At 47.2% G+C, this 18971-nt stretch overlaps 1 protein-coding gene across 1 annotated transcript; it reads right to left on the reverse strand.

Moving 5' to 3' along the window:
- Positions 1–1490: 1490 nt before the first annotated feature.
- Positions 1491–18601, reverse strand: DIO1 (iodothyronine deiodinase 1). Its single transcript, NM_001122651.4, is given in 4 exon segments — positions 1491–2655; positions 6488–6687; positions 7972–8115; positions 18241–18601. Coding segments are annotated over 4 exon segments (750 nt in total). The 5' UTR covers positions 18578–18601; the 3' UTR covers positions 1491–2586.
- Between the last annotated feature and the right edge of the window lie 370 nt (positions 18602–18971).

An 18971-nucleotide genomic window follows, 5' to 3' on the forward strand; every position in this document is an offset into this window, starting at 1 on the left:
TGAAGACCAGCTCAAATGCCACCAGCTCCAAAAAGCATTGTTGGATTCACCCAGCTCAGAGGATTGCTGTCTCCTCTGTGCCCTCTGAGCACTTAGTCTTCACTCTAACATATACTCCACCTTGAGTTATGGTCATTGGAGTGTATGTCTGGTCCCCTGTGAGATTAAGCTGCTGGAGGACAACAGCTCTTCCTCGTCCATCTTTGCATAACTCTGCACCCAGAAAAGAATCAATGCTCAATGTTTGATGCATTAAGTTGAAGAGAATCTAATTGGAAAGCCGGGGGTCTATTTTTGTCATTCTGAAAAGCTCCTCATTTCCAGCTACTATTATTTATTGAAAATGGGGAGATTTCTGTGCATTTGTAGACACGAATTGGAAGACCATCAGAGAAGTGATTCAGAAGAGCCTTGCCTTACATCCTGTCTCCTTTTGTGCAACTTAGTACTTAGGAGGAACAGTGAGTGCTCATCTGTGCTTCAGTCCCATCATTGTCACAGCTTCTCATTTTCAGTATAGCCTCACAAACTCATGCCTATGTTGGTCATGAGTGGCTTTGGTAGGATGGGGAATTTTTATTCAGCATCCATATTGTCTTGTCCTCCTTCCACCTCCAACCCCCCAAAAAAGGGCCCGAGGAAGCAGTTGTGGGACAATAATTATGATAATCGTAATAATAGCCAACACTTCATGACACTTTCTCCAAGTCAGGCACAGTTCTGAGTGCTCTACTCATGAATCTATGGACTAGGCACTATTGATACCCTGTTTTATAGGTCAAGATACCAAGGCAGCTTGATCAAAGTCACCCAGCTGGCAGGAACAGAGCTAGGACTCTGGCCTTGAAGTTAGAGATCCGGTTTGAATCTCGGCTTGTTACTTACTAGTTCTGAGAAGTTATGCAAGTTACTTAACTCTCTGAGCCTTGATTTCCTCATCTGTAAAATGGGGATAATCATCTCCTCTTTGAGATATATAGAGATTAAATGAGATAACATATCTGAAAGTCACTGTGCCTGGTAGATGATAAATAATAACTTTTTTTACGGAGTCTTGCTCTGTCACCCAGGCTGGAGTGCAGGGGCACCATCTTGGCTCACTGCAACCTCTGCCTCCTGGGTTCAAGTGATTTTCCTGCCTCAGCCTCTTGCAATAATAACTATTTTTAAAATAATACAGTGACAACTTTAATAATATTAACTTTGTAGCAACTAAAGTATAGCTAAAGAGAATATGTTCTCATGCTAGCAAAAGGTCTCCTGATCCATTTTTTTATGTCATGTTATAAAGGTAATTTGATTCCAATGTGAAAAATTATTTCACTCCAGCAGGAGTTCATAAGACAAAACCACATTTAACATGTAACATAGGGCCTGAACGTTCTTCCCCCAAAATGAGGCCCTTTCAGCATATGGTATTTTTGCTGGTCAGATTACACTGGGTAATCAGATACAAATTGGAAAAGAAAATGTAAAGATCACACTGAAGCCATCCAAAATAGCCTGATATATTTTAATAATTCTGTTATTAGTTTACTGCATCTTATAACATTTTCTTTTGAATCAAGTCACAGCCGTGTGTACTTTAGGCTGTGGCCATCATAAACAAATATGTAAAGACACAGAGTTAAAATAGATGAATACCAATGGCTATCCGTCAGTTTGATGTAATCTAACACAAATGACCATTAAGAGACTTGCGAAGAAATCAGAGAAACAGAATTTCACATATGAGCTTCTGCATAACTGAATGACAGCATTGCTGGTGCCTATTGTTTGGTTTGGTCAAGGTTATGCTTTTGGGGAGCCAACCCTCCCTTCTAGATGACTCTGTTGAAAAGTGAGGCTAGTGGAAGATTTCAGGGTACAGAGAGCTAGATTTCTACGAAATATATTCAAAGATGGTAAAGTGAGTACTCTCCTCTTCCCTGGTAAAATTAGAGATGTGTTACCATGGAAACTCACCCATCATCACCACCGATGTGGACAGGTTTAAATCTTTTGGCAAGGAGAGGATGACTGCCTCCTCCTGTTTCTAATCCCTCCTCTTCCAACTCCTCATCTCTTCCTAACAACTGGAATTCTTCCCATAATTGGTTCTAAAAACTAATTTAGTGTCTTAAATGATCAATTCCATAAATGCAAATCAGGTAAAATGAATTTCCCTAATAGAAGGAATGCCAGCTTGAATTACTTGGTATCAGAGTGGCTGGAGAGACATACCGTACCTCAGAAGTGTGCCTGTAGAGTGCAACTGCTCTCTCAAAGACGGTGTGCAGGGAATGTGGTCTCCACAGTGGGAGCAGTGTCAGGCTCTACTTTCTTCAACAGGGAACTGTTTCTTCAACAGGGAACTGGCCTGAACAGCTCAAGTGTTGCTTCATTTTCTGATAATAACAATTTGTCTTGATTGGGTGCTGTGGCCTGCATTCCTCAGCTGGGAGTTGTTTGCTTAGATCAGAAAAATCTGAGCTAGTGATTCAGCTAGGGACACAGGTCAAGGGTAAAAGCCAGCTGGGTCTCAGGGAGAGCTAAGCCTTGAGTAGCCCTCCCGTTGGTCACCTAGAATTGAGGTATCTGTCCAGATTAACTGTGGAGCTTTTCCAGAACAGCACGAACTTCCTCTGGGTTGTAGTTCCAAGGGCCAGATTTACCCTGCAAGAGAAATGAATCAGGCATTCCCAACTTGTAAGGATTTCCAAGTTGTAAGGAACATGTAGGTCTAGAGGTTAGTTGCAAGAGCTGGTCAAATGATGTCTATGTAGGAGCCATCAGCATGGCTAATTCAATGGCAGATGCAACCGTGAGGTGGTTGAGAAAGTGTGTACAGTGGCATCAGCAGTTAACAGGAAGTTGGACAGAGAAGTAGAAAAACTAGAGGACATAAAGTGACATAGTCTTTCAAAAAGAGAAGGGTTCTGTACAAATAAGCTTTTCTTCCATAATCAGACCTTCAGACTGGCCTAATCTTCTCCAGCCTTCACATCAAGTTCTACCCATCCTACGTCAGAACCATCTCTGCCTCTCCAGTTCTACTGCCCTAGGTCAGCCCTTTTCATCCTACAACCTGGGCAGCTGCCACCCCTCCCAGCTATCCCCAGTCCTTAGTCCCTGCTCCCTCCTGTCCATTTTTCAACCAGGAACCAGTGAACTTTTTTCTTTTTTTTTTTTGAGACAGAGTCTCGCTCTGTTGCCCAGGCTGGAGTGCAATGGCGCAATCTTGATTCACTGCAACCTCTGCCTCCCAGGTTCAAGCAATTCTCCTGCCTCAGCCTCCTGAGTAGCAGGGAATACGGGTGCACTCCACCACGCCTGGCTAATTTTTGTATTTTTAGTAGAGACAGGGTTTCGCCACGTGGGCTAGGCTGGTCTCGAACTCCTGGCCTCAAGTGACCTGCCCGCCTTGGCCTCCCAAAGTGCCGGGATTACAGGCATGAGCCACCACGCCCGGCCGTGGAACCAGTGAACTTTCTTTTTCTTTTCTTTTTTTTTTTTGAGAGAGTCTCACTCTGTCGCCCAGGCTGGAGTGCACTGGCACAATCTTTGCTCACTGCAAACTCCGCCTCCCGGGTTCAAACAATTCTCGTGCCTCAGCCTCACAAGTAGCTGGGATTACAGGCGCACGCCACCACGCCTGGCTAATTTTTTTGTACTTTTAGTAGAGACAGGGTTTCACCATGTTGGCCAAGCTGGTCTTGAACTCCTGACCTCAGGTGATCCACCCACCTGGGCCTCCCAAAGTGCTAGAGTTACAGCCGTGAGCCAGTGAACGTTCTAAGTACAGGTCCGATCATGTTTCTTTCCTGCTCCAAACCCGTCAGTGGCTCTCCTTTGCCCTAAGATGAAGACCAAACCCCTTGGTCTAGAATGAGACCCCTGTGTAACCCCAATGTCCCTAATCGTTTATTCACACTCTGCCCTACTATGCCTCAGTGCCTCCACCCACCCTCTTCCCTATACCTCAGTGATATTCACTCACTGTGCTCACTAGGCCAACTCCTTATCCTTTAAGGCCCAAGCAATTGCTGCCCCCTCTGAGAAGCCTACCCTTCCCCAGAGGTTGAAAAACTTACAGTCTGAGAGCCAGGTTAGTCCTGATGCCTCTCATGCTTTCATTTGCATGTCGTCTGCAGCTGCTGTTGTGCTATAACAGCAGAATTGAATTGTTGCAACAGGGATTACTTGGCACAAAGTTGAAAATATTTACTATCAGGCCCTATACAGAAAAGGCGTGCTGACCCCTGCTCTGGAGTCCCCCAGCAGTTGGGACACTGTAATAGTCTTATTTGGGTCTTCCTTATCCCTCAGCCTGTGAGTACCTTGAAGTAAGGGTGTGGGCCATTTTCTTTTTTTCTTTTTTTTTTTTTGAGACGGAGTCTCGCTCTTTTGCCAAGGCTGGAGTGCAGTGGTGCGATCTCGGCTCACTGCAACCTCCGCCTCCCGGGTTCAAGCAATTCTCCTGCCCCAGCCTCCCAAGTAGCTGGGATTATAGGCACATGCCACCATGCCTGGCTAATTTTTGTATTTTTAGTAGAGACAGGGTTTCACCATGTTGGTCAGGCTGGTCTCGAATTCATGACCTCGTGATCTGCCTGCCTCAGCCTCCCAAAGTGCTGGGATTACAGGCATGAGCCACTGCGCCCGGCCGGTCATTTTTTTTTTTTTTTTTTTTTTCAAGACAGAGTTTCACTCTTGTTGCTCAGGCTGGAGTGCAATGGTGCGATCTCCGCTCACCGCAACCTCTGCCTCCCGGGTACAAGCGATTCTCCTGCTTCAGCCTCTCAAGTAGCTCGGATTACAGGCATGCGCCACCACGCCTGGCTAATTTTGTATTTTTAGTAGAGACAGGGTTTCACTATGTTGGTCAGGCTGGTCTCCAACTCCCAACCTCAAGTGATCAGCCTGCCTCGGCCTCCCAAAGTGCTGGGATTACAGGCGTGAGCCACCGCACCTGGCTAGGTATGAGTCATTTTCAATTCATTTTTGTGTTTCCAGTATTTGCACAGGGCCTAACCCAAGGTAGGGATTCAGTGCCCAGGGTGCCTCAATCATGACTGAACCATGTCCCAAGGTACAGGAAAGGATGAAGGACCCACATTCTTCTACTGTGACCCTTGCACCTTGGGAATTTGCCTGCAAGTTTTTGCTTGTTTTATCTGAATAAGTAGGGTCAGCTTGATCTTGATCTGTGGACAGAGGAGCATCCACATACTTGGTTTCATCTGCTCCCCAAGGCTTGAAATCCCTTCAATAGCTTTAAAATGTAGTTTCTACCTTCTTAAGGGAGGCCAAGCCAACTGTGTCTAAAGAGTCAGAGGCTGTGCTTACCTCCCTCACCCTGACCAGGCTGGAACTTTTGAGAGGAAGCAATCACAAGAAAGGGAGCCTGAAATGCATTTCTGCCGCACATCCCTGCGTCCAGCATTTCCAGCTCCAAACCACGGGTTCCATTCCCCTTGAGACTTCTACCCCGCCAGCCCTGGTTCAGGCCTGCCTCAGATGTTAGCAGCTTCAGACCTTCTCATTTCTGGCCAACCCGATCAAGGGCTTTAGAATTGAAATCAGAGCCTTGCCCAGCGTGACCTTGGACAAGTCAATTCCCCTCTCTGAACATTGTTCATAAAACAAAAACAGACCGGGCACGGTGGCTCACGCCTGTTATCCCAACACTTTGGGAGGCCAAGGCGGGCAGATCACTTGAGGCCAGGAGTTCAAGACCAGCCTGGCTAACATGGTGAAACCCCGTCTCTACTAAAAATACAAAAATTAGCTGGGCGTGGTGTGCGCCTGTAGTCCCAGCTACTTGGGAGGCTGAGGCAGGAGAATTGCTTGAACCCAGGAGGTGGAGGTTGCAGTGAGCCAAGGTCACCCCTCTGCACTCCAGCCTGGGCAACAGAGTGAGAGTCTGTCTCAAAAAGAAAGAAAGAAAGAAAGAAAGAAAGAAAGAAAGAAAGAAAGAAAGAAAGAAAGAAAGAAAGAAAGAAAGAAAGAAAGAAAGAAAGAAAGAAAGAAAGAAAGAAAGAAAGAAAGAAAGAAAGAAAGAAAGAAAGAAAGAAAGAAAGAAAGAAAGAAAGAAAGAAAGAAAGAAAGAAAGAAAGAAAGAAAGAAAGAAAGAAAAGAAAGAAAAGAAACCCAAAAAACAGAAAACAAAAACAACATTCTCTGTCTCTGAGTTTGAAACCAGACCAGGACTGGGCCTTCATCTGGGTTCAAAAGGAAGCCAGGAGGATGCAGCTCCAGTCCAAATGCTAGGGACATTTGTGTGCATTATTTCATCCCCCGTGAGGTGGAGACCAACATTCCCATTTTGCAGAAGAGGAAATTGAAGGAACTCCAAGAAGTGAAAGCACTCGCCCATGGTCACATGGCTGGTAAGTGGCTGGGTGGTGATTTGAATCCAGTTCTGCTTGATGCAAAGCCTTCTCTTTGCCCTTGCCCTCCCTGGGCCCCTTTGCCCTCCCTGGGCCCCCTGTCCCCAGGTCACCACCTTGTAGAGGATCCTGCCCTCCTGGATTACGTAGAGCCTCTCAGGCAGTGCTGCGTAGAGCTGGCTGCTCTGGTTCTGCATGGTGTCCACCACCACAGGGCACTGGGGGCTCCTGGCCAGCAGTAGATGGGCTGCCTGCAGGCGGTCCTGAAGGTTCTGGTGATTTCTGATGTCCATGTTGTTCTTAAAAGCCCAGCCATCTACAAGAGAAAGGCCAGGCACTGAGTCCCATTGACACAGCACACACTTCCTGCAGACTAAATAGCCCCTCACTTTTAACTGAGGTTCTCAGAGGAGCCCTTGGCAATGATTTGGCCTGGTTTCCCATTATGGTTGAATGTACAAGGTCACGTCAGGAATTAGTGATTGATCCAGAACTGAAGCCCAGGGCTCCTGTCTGCCAGACCCCTGCTCTTCAATGTGAAATAGTCCAACAAACCAGCACTCCTTGATCTTGAATGTGCATGAATCATTTGGGGACCTTGTTATAGGAAGATTCTGATTCGGTCTGTCGAAGGTGGAACTGAGAGTCCATCTAACTCCCAGGATGCCAAGACTGCTGGCGCCTAGACCATACTTGGAGAGGCAAGGGTTTAGATCAGTAGTTCTCTAAGTGTGTGTCCCCAGACTAACAGCATCAGCGTCACCTGGAAGTTTGTTAAGTAGTGCAAACCCTAGGCATCAGCCTGGATGGACTAGGAATGGGACCCAGACATCTGCGTTTTAACAGCCTTCCAGATGATTCTAATTCATACTGAGTTTAAGTACTACTTTTTCTCCTAATTCTTCACCACAGTGTTCTTTCAAAAATACAAATATAGGCTGGGCGCAGTGGCTCACGACTGTAATCCCAGCACTTTGGGAGGCCGAGGTGGGCAGATTGTTTGAACCTAGGAGTTTGAGACCAGCCCGAGTAACATGGTGAAACTCTGTTTCTACAAAAAATACAAAAAACTAGCTGGGCATGGTGGCGTATGCCTGCAGTTCCAGCTACTTGGAAGGCTGAGACAGGAGGATCGATTTAGCCCAGGAGGTTGAGGCCGCAGTGAGCCATGTGAGTGCTATTGCATTCCAGCCCCAGCTCAGGCGACAGAACAAGACCCTGTCTCAAAAAAAAAAAAAAAAAAATAGCCATATGGCCACCATTTCACCTGTGACATTTTGGGTCTGAATTCTTTGTAAATGTGTTCAAATCAGTACTTCTCCCTTGACTTCCCTATTTATCCGATCAAAATGTTAGAATCCTCTCCTAGCCAGACCCTGTCACTCCAGGTGTTCTGCTTTCTGTACCCTGGTTGAAAGCACAGACTGTGAGGTTAGCCCAGTGCAGGGCCTGGGAGTGGTGGGTGCTCAGTGAATAGCGGCTCTTTCCCTCTCCCCTCCTCTTCCTCCTTCCACCTCCCAACCTTGAGATGGGGCCTGGGGAAAAGGGAGAGAGAAAAGAGAGTGGGAAGAGGTAGAAGAGGCAGAGAATCTTTCTGTACCTGATGCATGTGCTTCTTCAATGTAAATGACAAGAAAATCTGCTATGGAACTAAAGTCTTCAATAAGCCTCTTGAACTGGTCAAATTTGAACATAAATGAAGGTCAGGTACAACTTCCAAAATTCAGCACCAGTGGCCTATTACCTGAAACAGCAACAACCATCACAAACTGAGACTCTACACACAGATTTCTTTTACAAGCACCATTTTCACTCCTATGTTCAATTCTGTTATTTTTATTGCCCCCCACCCCCCACCCCAGGATGGGTCCTAGGCACTGGGGTCCGACACCTAGAGAGCATGACTTAGCAGGGGCTGGAGCTGGTTTACTCCTCTCTAAAATGAGAGGTTTTTTTAGGTGGTCTCAGTGGACCACCTGCAGTTGCCGCATAGCAGTTTAAATATAAGAGGAGTCCCTTTCATGCAGTTTATAAGGCAGGTATGCATCCATTCTCTCATGCGATGGGATTAGTAATACTGCAAGGTTGGTCATTTTTTCCCCCATTTTATAGACAAAGAAACTGAGTTTTACACACTTGCTCCAGGTCACACAGCAGGTCAGTGAGGAGTTAAAATGAACATTCTGGTTTCTGAACTCTCAATTCAGTGCTCTTTCTATGCATAGCACTTCAGTTTCCTCATCCACAAGGGGGGCATAATAATACTTTGTAGCACTGTTAGGAGGATTAAATAAATTAATAGAGATAAGGGCTTAAACTGGTTACTGGCCCATAGTAGGTGCTTAATAAATGTAAGCTGTTGCTATGAGCTTGTATCTCCTCCCTGAGCTATGAAGTAGGGAGGCACCAAAGGCAGCTCCACAAAGAGAGTGAACGCTAGGAGCAGGACCAGCTGCATAATTTGCTGGGCCTGCTGCCAAATGAAAATGCAGAGTTCCTTGTTCAAAAAGTGGGGGAAAGTGCCATTAAATTTATTAAAATATAAAGACGTTTCTTTTTTATTTTTTTGAGATGGAGTCTCACCCAGGCTGGAGTGCAGTGGTGTGATCTCAGCTCACTGCAACCTCCGCCTCCGGGGTTCAAGTGATTCTCCTGCCTCAGCCTCCTGAGTAGCTGGGACTCCAGGTGCACACCACCACACCTGGCTAATTTTTGTATTTTTAGTAGAGATGGGGTTTCACTATGTTGGCCAGGCTGGTCTCAGACTCCTGACCTCAAGTGATCCGCTGGCCTCGGCCTCGCAAAGTGCTGGGATTACAGGCCTGAGCCACCGTGCCCAGCCTGAAATACAAAGACATTTCTAATCTTCTGTAGTCCCTCTCTTGACCTGGCATCGTGTCTTTTAGTTGCTATTTGATGTCATACTCCCCTTGGATATTCATAGAGTGAGAGCAGATCCTCACAGCTACCCAGCACCCCAGAGACCGAGTGTGTGTGCACTTCCCTTTCCCTCCAGCCACCAGACCAACATGCCATGCCCCGCCCAGCATCACATAAGTTGAGCCAGACATGGCCCCTTCCCACCTGCCCACCACCCCAACCCACAGGGTATTGCAACCTCTGTAAGGAACATACTAGGTACCTTGATGGGGGAAAGGGTGGGCAAGAAGCTTCCCCCACCCTCAGTCACTTGACGAATTGCACTATGGCACTGCGAGCCCGGGATGGGGACAGCTGCCATGCAACACTGGATGTGACACCTGACCCCCACCTTCCTCATGTCTGTATCCAGGCCCACTCTGGGGTCAGGAGATGGCAGCAGTCACTGGGTGGAAGCAGGAAGGAGCACCTGGGGATGGGAGAGTGGGCCTTAGAGAACATGTCCTGGAGGGGCAGGGAGGCTGTGGAGGGCAGGGAGGCTGTGGAAGGCAGGAGCCTGTGCAAGCAGAGGCTCCAAGTCCTCGGGGCATGCTCCATTGTCCCACAGGGTTTCACTTACAAAATGCAGATTCAAAGATAAAATTATGAAGAATTTCAAGACATACTTTACAACTCTGGTGTGCTAAGAACAACAACAGCAACAAAAATTCAAGACAGCTGCTGCAGAACATTAAATCCCAAGGACAAGGCCCTTTTGAGTGTAGGTCCCTGTGTGATTCACTGGTCCCATGTCCATGAAGCCAGCCCTGGGTGGAAGCCTTCTGTAACTCCCCATCCTAGACCAAGGACAACTCTGGGGAGCAGCCGGCCTCCTGTGGTTTCTTACGGCCAGAGCTGACGTTGTTGAGCCCTTACCATACATTTATTGGAGCATGGCTACTCTTGCACTGTGACATGGCCTGTTTAAGTGTCCACATACCCCCAAACCCCCCTACTCATTGTCCCCTGAGGACAGGGCCTGTTCCTCATTCATCCTCGAATCTCCAGAATGTAGTATACTCTCATCCTATCTACAAATATTTATTCAGCACTTAAAATATGCAAGTCTCCCTGCCACACACTGGGGATTCGGCAGAGAATGAGACCAGCAGCTCTCTGGCTGTGTGCAGTTTGAAGTCTGCTTAGTGGGGAGACAGGCAAAAAAAAGTAAGTAAATGCGTAAATGAAGAAGTTTCAAATTGTGATCAGTGTTACGAGAGAGGCTATAAAGGAGTTACCTACTTTAGACAGGCGGGGCAGGGAAGGCCTTTGAGGAGCTGCCATTTAACCTGAGAAATGAAAAACAGGAGAGAACCAGCCATGGGAAAAGGGAGAAAGGGATTCTAGCCAAAGAGACTCACACAGAGTCCCCAAGGAGGGAGAGAACTTGGTGTGTTCAAGGCCCCACAAAACCACTGGCAGGAACCAGGCATAGAGAGCAACAAGAGAAGGGTTGGAGTGTTAGGGATGGACCAGAGCAGGCAGGCTCCTATAAGCCTTTGTAAAGAATCTGGATTTTATCCTAGGTATGTGGGCTATCAGGAATATAAAGCAAGGGTGGTGAATATTGTTGCATATTTTCTTTTTCATTTTTTTTTTTTTTTGAGAGATGAGATCTTGTTACGTTGCCCAGACTGGAATGCAGTGGCTATTCACAGGTGCCATCATAATACACTACAGCCTTGAACTTCTGGGCTCAAGTGATCCTCCTGCCTCAGCCTTCTGAGTAGCTGGAACTATAGGTGCACTTGACTATATCTGACTTGTTTGTTGCAGTTTTGGCTGCCCAACTCCTAACTCTCCTTCCTACTTAGAATTCCCTATTTTGTATTCTATTTATGAAACAGTGTGCCCAGCCTTGCTCTATGGAAGACAGAAGGGCCAGGTTCGCACTCTGCCCCTGGCAGCCAGGGCTCAGGCAGTGACCCCAGCTGGGCTAATTATACCCTTCCACATAGATCTTTGATTCTGGGAGTCATTGAGACGGCAGAATTCATCCACAGCCCAGTTGTGGTGCTCCTGTAAGGGATGGTGATGGGTTCCCATGGCAACCACAATGACAGCAGGATCCAGGCCCAACTATTGATGCTAAAAGACAGTCCAATCAAGACCAGCTGATATTGTTTCTGGAAAGCACTCAACATCTTTCCAGTATGTTCCTTTATGTATATATGTGTGTGTGACCAAGAAAACCAGAGGGAGCTTCTGTTGCTTACAAGCCAGAACCTGACTGCTACAGTAGGGCCATGTAATAACCAGATTTACACTTGAAGATCACTCTGGCTGCTCTGTGGAGAAAGGACTAAGAGTGAAAATGAAAGTGAGGGATAAGCAGTTAGGGGGCACTGGAGAAGTCTACATGAAAGACAATGGGTCTGGATGCAGTAGCTCACACCTGTAATCCCACATTTTGGGAGGCTGAGGCAGGAGGATCGCTTGAGCCCATGAGTTCAAGACCACCCTGGGCAACACAGTGAGACCTTATCTCTGAAAAAAAAAAAAAAAGTTAGCTGGCCCTGGTAGGGTGTGCCTGTAGTCCCAGCTACTCAAGAGGCTGAGGCCGGAGCGTCCATTAAGCCTAAGAGGTTGAGGCTGTAGTCAGCTGTGATTGTGCCATTGCCCTTCAGCCTGGGCCACAGAATGAGACCCTGTCTCTATAAGAGAGAAAGAGAGAAAATGGGCACCTGGGCTAGCTAGTGTGGGGCAGTGGAGCTGGGGAGAAGGCAGAATTGACAGGGTTTGCAGATAGATGGGGAGTAGAGGGCATCTTAACTTACATGTGGTTTATTTGGTTAACTATACCCCCTCTGTGTTCTGCAAAGAATTTAAAGCTCCTTACACCTATACTAACACATTAAATGGAATTTTTTAATTTTTTATTTTTGAGATGGAGTTTTCCTCTGTCACCCAGGCTGTAGTGCAAAAACGTGATCTCAGCTCACTGCAACCTCCGCCTCCCAAGTTCAAGGAATTCTCCTGCCTCAGCCTCCTAAGTAGCTGGGATTACAAGTGTGCACCACCATGCCTGGCTAATTTTTGTATTTTTAGTAGAGACAGGGTTTCTCCATGTTGGCCAGGCCAGTCTTGAACTCCTGACCTCAAGCGATTCACCGGCCTTGGCCTCCCAAAGTGCTGGGATTACAGGCGTGAGCCACTGCGCCTGGCCAGAATTTTTTTTAATCATGCCCCTCTGGGAGGCGTAGAACAGGAGGGGAAAACGGAATACACACAGGCCATAGGTCCCATGCATTTGTTATAACTGAGCTATATTTTGACTCTGAGTTTCCTGGTGGCCAAGTAAAAGAAGAAACAAAATTGGCTTATATTCTCAATTTTTAGCATATGAGAGGAAAGCAGACTAGTTTCACTGGACATACGAAGCCCCTCTCCTTGTCCTTGGGTCAGACTTTTTCTTAAAAGGCCTGAGGAGGCATTGAGTGGCCTCAGTCTCTGCTGGTTGACTGCACTATGATTTCTCACCCATGTGACAAGGAGGCCCAGGCTTCAGGAGGGCAGCTCAGAGGTCAATTGTGGCCAAGTGGCTGGTCACTGGCCTCCAATGACCCCAGAGAGTCACTCTGTCACTCTTTAGGTAGGAACCCAAAAAGCCTGGGCAACATAGCAGGACCCCGTCTCTTAAAAAAAAATTATCCAGGCGTGGTGACACATGTCTAGTCCCAGCTACTTGGGAGGCTGAGGCAGCAAGACCGCTTGAGCCCAGGAATGAGGCTGCTGTGAGCTACGATCGTGCCATTGCACTCCAGCCTGGGCAACAGCATGAGACCCCATCTCAATAAAAATAAAAAATAAAGAACCCAAAAGATTTATGGTCATGATCAACTCTAAGTATCAGCTGTATGAAATTTTGTTTTTAATTGGGAAAAAAACTCAACATCCACTGATTCAGACCCTGGAAGAGACAGAGCCATTTGTTTAATTATTTATAGTGTGGTTGGGTACAGTGGTCAGTATTGAGGGCAAAGTTTAAACTAAGCTCGCTGCTTTCCTCAGCAGCAGAGAGGTAAAGGGTGGGTGCATGGGGGCTGGCACCCTGCCCATGTCCACAGACCACAGTGCAGAGAACACCATTTCGAGAATCCAGTGAAGACTATCAAGTCCAACTCCTTTGTATAAATGGGAAAACAGCCCAGACCAGTAAATTACCCCCCACGTCAGGATCTGTCAGCAGAGAAATCCTATTTATAGTTATTGGACAACACTTGTAAGTACAGTTGGAAAGATGTTAGAAGATTTTAAACAGGGGCTGAAATGAAGCCAATTTCACATTAACTCTCAGGTATCCAGAAAGTAAATCATCCAGAACTTGCCTTCTGCCACACCATGCCAGTTACTGGATGTTTTGTTCTGTGTGTGTCCAAGAGTGTGTGTATATTGTGTGTGTGTGCGTGTGTGTGGACACACAGAGGGCTGGAGGTGGCTGAGAGTTTCCCTGAGCTCCTGCTGTCGTATCCAGTAGCAGCAAGTGCACGAGCTGAGAGTCAGAAGTCTAGTTCTGGCTCTTCTGAGAACTCACTGTGTGACTCTAAGCGAGTCATTCACCTCTCTGGACCTTTGCATCTCAAAAACGAAGTGGTTGCTTTAGATTATCAGTAAAGATTCTTCATGTCTCTCTGTCTCTGGCTCTGAGTTCAGAGTTTATACCCAAAGCATACAACAGAGCTTTTTGGTGGCCTGGTGGGTTTCCAAAGTAGTTACAACATGTCTCTTTTTTTTTTTTTTTTTTTTGAGACAGAGTCTTGCTTTGTTGCCCAGGCTGGAGTGCAGTGGCGCAGTCTCAGCTCACTACAAACTCCGCCTCCCGAGTTCAAGCAATTCTCCTGCCTCAGCCTCCCAAGTAGCTGGGATTACAGGCGCATGCCACGATGCCTGGCTAATTTTTGTATTTTTAGTAGAGACAGGATTTCATCAGGTTGGCCAGGCTGGTCTCGAACTCCTGACATCAAGTGACCCACTGGCCTCGGCCTCCCAAAGTGCTGGGATTACAGGTGTGAGCCACCATGCTCGGCCAATGTCTTTCTAATAAGCAGAACTGATCATGTTTACTTCTCACTTGGAAACTCTTCCAGTACTCACCAGTACTCTCAGGATAAAGTCAACCTGCAGCTACGACACACAAGGCCCCGTAAGCTCTGGTTCCTGATGATGCCTTCAGCCTCATCCTTCACCCCTTCCTGCCTCTGGGACCCCACTTGTGCCAAACTGAATGTTGCTTCTCCACATCTCAGACCTCTGCTGTTCCTCCTCTCTGCCCTGCCCTGCTTTCCATTCCCCTCTTCCTCACCCACCCCAAGGTTTCACTGTCCCTAGACAATCAGCACACCATCCTCTCCTCCAGGAAGCTTTCCCTTGGCCACCTCCTTACCCTACTCTTAACAGGGTTCCTGCCCCCAGTGCCCTCTGCTTCCCTGTCACTACACCATCTCTCACTCTGAGTTATGAGGCCTTCCAGGGCAGAGGCCCATGGTGTTTATTTCCGTATTGTTAGTACCTATGATTTCAGGGGACTTTGGGTTAATGTGCTGAAAGTAAACTCTATTTTGCAAATAGATTTTTCTTTTGCTTCAGTCCCCTCCTCTTACCATTAAAAATTTTTAATTTTATTTACTTATTTATTTTTGAGACAAGGTCTTAACTCTGTTACCTAGGCTGGAGTGCACTAGCATGAACATGGCTCACTGAAGCCTCGACCTCCTGGGCTTAAGTAACCCTCCCAACTCAGCCTCCTGAGTAGCTGGGACTACAGGCTCACACCACCTCATCCCACTAATTTTTAAATATTTTGTAGAGACAGGGTTCCACTCTGTTGCACAGGCTGTTCTTGAACTCCTGGGTTCAAGCAATCCTCCCACTCAGCCGCTCACAGTGCTGGGATTACAGGCATGGGCCACTGCAACTGGTCACTCTTACCAATTTTCAGTCTCAGCTGCAGCAGCAGGGAGCAGAGACAAACTGAACAGTTTTTATTTTATTTTATTTTATTTTATATTTTATTTTATTTTATTTTATTTTAAGACAGAGTCTCGCTCTGTCACCCAGGCTGGAGTGCAGTGGTGCGATCTCGGCTCACTGCAACCTCTGCCTCCTGGGTTCAAGTGATTCTCATGCCTCAGCCTTCTGAGTAGCTGGGATTATAGGTGCATGCCACCATGCCTGGCTGATTTTTGTATTTTTAGTAGAGACGAGGTTTCATCATGTTGGCCAGGCTGGTCTTGAACTCCTGACCTCAAGTGATCTGCCTGCCTCAGCCTCCCAAAGTGCTGGAATTAAAGGCGTGAGCCATGGGGCTCAGACCAAATTCAACAGTCTTTAAAATGTAAACTGCCTCACTGAAAGTGGACAGTTACATGATGCAAGTACATTCCATGAATTGGCCATGAGGCAAGCTGGCTTTCAGGGAACTGAACTGCAGATGACTGGCATTCAGCAAATTGGCCCGGTTCTGTTACAGTGCTTGGCACATGGGCATGTGGTAAGTTATTACCATTGCTCTTACTACCAATGGAATTAGTGAACATTTGTTGAATAAACTGAGGTCATTTGTGCACTGTGGTTTAAAATTATGAATGAACAGCAAAACAAAAGAAGCTCCTGCCTTCCCCTCTAAAACACTCTTCCCTTTTTCCTTGTCAGGCTACAAAAATCTGACTCATTCTTCAAGACCTAGTTCCAGAGCCACCTCCTCCAGGAAAACTTCCAAGTCCTCCAGGCAAAAGTTCTATTTTTTATAGCCTCCCCCATTTCATAGGACTGTAAGGATTTGTTTATTACCTCCATCTGTTCTATGGAACTGGAAACTCCTCATGTGCATACACTCATGTGCATATGAAATTGCACATGAAATTGCACAGGAGGAGGATATAGTATTCAGGGTTTCCCAACTACTTTGAGCAGGCGACACTGCATAGTAAAGCATATCTGTGGAACTTAGGTTCTAAAGAACATTCTTTCAAAAACACAGGATAGGCCAGGCACAGTGGCTCATGCCTGTAATCCCAGCATTTTGGAAGGCCGAAGTGGGTGGATCACTTGAGTCCAGGAGTTCGAGACCAGCCTGGGCAACATGGTGAAACCCCACCTCTACAAAAAATGCAAAAATTAGCCGAGCATTGTGGTGTGCACTTGTTGTCCCAGGTACTAAGGAGGCTAAGGTGGGAGGATGGCTTGAGCCTGGTAAATCGAGGATGCAGTGAGTCGTGATCATACCCCTACACTCCAGCGTGGGCAGTAGAGTGAGACTCTGTCTCAAAAAAAAAAAAAAAAAAGAGAGAAAAAGAAAAACAAGAAAAACACGGAATAAACCAACTGCCTCAGGTGCCTTCTCTACCTGCTGCATCTAGGCCCTGGGCCGAGCATGCTGAGGAATCCAGAGATAAATCAGACACACACCCTCTCCTGAGGCTCTCCACTGGGCAGGGAAATAAGACTTGTGCTTAGGTACCAGGTGCTGAGCAGGAAGCAGCAGTGTCCAAGGAGAGGTGCAGAAAGAGAGCCATGAGCCGAAGGGAGAGAGCACATGCCTAGCTGTAGGGAGCTGAGGTGGCTTCATGGAGGACAAGGTGTCAGGAGAGCTGGACCCACATGAATGAGGGGGATATAGACGGCGATGGAGAGGGGAAGGGCATTCTTGACCAGCCGATGTCAGCAAAGGCAAAGACAAGGGAAAGTACAAGAGATGTACAAGGCCCAACAGTTTGTCCGAAAGAAATGAGTGTGGCGGGGAGCTCAGAGGTAGAATTGAGAAGAAAAGCTGGAGCCTGACCAGGGAGGACCTGGAATCCAAGGCTGAGCCTGGGCTTCATCCTAAATGCAGAGGGGAGCTGCTGAAAGTGGTTGAGCTGGTATGTACTCAGAGAAGAGCAATCTGGCAGCCATTCACAAGCTGGGCTGGCTGAGTGGGCAAGTGGGGGAGAAGGAAGTTCTGTCAGGAAGAGAAGCTGGGAGGACAAAAAAGAGAAAACTGGAATGGTCAAGAACTCAAGTCGACGAAACTGGTTTTCCTGGACTGGGGAGTGGGTGGAGTTAGAGAGAGAAAACTGAGACTTTTTTTTTATTTGTGACAGCGTCTCACTCTGTTGCCCAGGCTGGAATGCAGTGGCACAATCTCGACTCACTGCAATCTCCGCCACCGGGGTTCAAGCGATTCTTCTGCCTCAGCCTCCTGAGTAGCTGGGATTACAGGTGCACACCACCACGCCTGGCTAATTTTTGTATTTTTAGTAGAGACGGGGGTTTCATCATGTTGGCCAGGATGGTCTCGAACTCCTGACCTCGTGATCTGCCAGCCTCAATCTCCCAAAGTGCCGGGATTACAGGCGTGAACCATCACGCCCGGCCGAGAGCTTTTTAACAAGTATTTACTGAGCAGCTACCATGTGCCACCATCAGGCATGGGTGTAATAGTGGGTGAGAGCAATGGTCTCGACCTGCATTGAGTTTGCAGACTAGTGAGGGAAGCAGACATGAATCCTAGCCAGTCGTACATAATTACAAACCGCAACAGGTGTAATAAAGAAAAGTTTAGGATGTTAAGCAGGCAGATGAGAGAGGGTAGCCTAGTATGGGAGAGTTGGGCTTGGCTTCTTGAAAGAAGCGTCATTGAGCAACAGTCTGAAGATTGAACAAGAGTTAACCAGGCAGAGAGGTGGGCAAAGAGCAGCCCAGGCAGATCAGCCTGTACAGTAAGAGCAGTGTTCCAGGGGCTGAAATGCCAGACAGGATGGTTTGTGATTTGAGTGCCTGGGAAGGTGGTGATGTTACTTAGAGAAACAATCCACAAGAAGTTCTAGTTTCAGGAAGCAGGAAGAGGACAAGAAGGTCCAAAAGGAGCAGCAAAAGTAGTAGGAGAATTCAGGACTTTCCAACCCATCTCTTCATCCCCCTCTACCACTGCTATTTCAAGCACCCCTCAAGTGTGTGGCAGCCTCCTGACCTTGCATAAACTCCCAAATGTTGCACCTCTGTCCTGAGAGGTGGACCACCGGGCAGTTTGGGGCCAGACCCCCTAGCTCAGTCGTGTCCTCTAGTCGCTGCCAACGGACCTTCAAGACGAACCAGAAATACTGGGTGCTGAAAAAGGTTGGTATCCAGTTGTCGTGGCTGAAATGGGGGTTCCTGGTCATACCCGTCTTCTCACCCATGGCCAGGATGTTCCGCTTGACTCTGTCTGGAAACAATATCAGAAGCACTTTACCCACGACCACATGCACAGCCACCTCCAAGAGCACCCAGAGCCTCTTCAGCCACAGCCCTGGCTGGGGCAGCCCCATCTCGGCAAAGCCAGAGTAAGCTCTGAGTTCTATGGGCAGAGAGGCTGCAGCCAGGCAACACTGGGCGGAGCTGAATGAAGGTGCAGGGTAGGAGCAGCCAACCCCGGGCCAGGGGAAGGAGTCAGGTCAGAAGATGTTTGCCTTTCTGTCATGAGATAGAAAATTCCTAACCAGGTGCACAAAGGTCTGTTTTAATCATTATCATTTCCAATTCTTTGCCTGAGCTTTTGAGAGGTTCTTGGATTGGTAGATTCCACATCTTAAATTCTCCCTCTGATTAATTTTTTAAAAAACAAGTACTTAAAAAGACCACACTTAAAGAGAACCTGTTAGATGCTCTCTCACAATTCAATAGATTTGGCTATTAGTTATTCTTTATACACAAACTCTTCTT

Source organism: Pan troglodytes, chromosome 1, assembly GCF_028858775.2.
Source record: "Pan troglodytes isolate AG18354 chromosome 1, NHGRI_mPanTro3-v2.0_pri, whole genome shotgun sequence".
NCBI lineage: Eukaryota > Metazoa > Chordata > Mammalia > Primates > Hominidae > Pan > Pan troglodytes.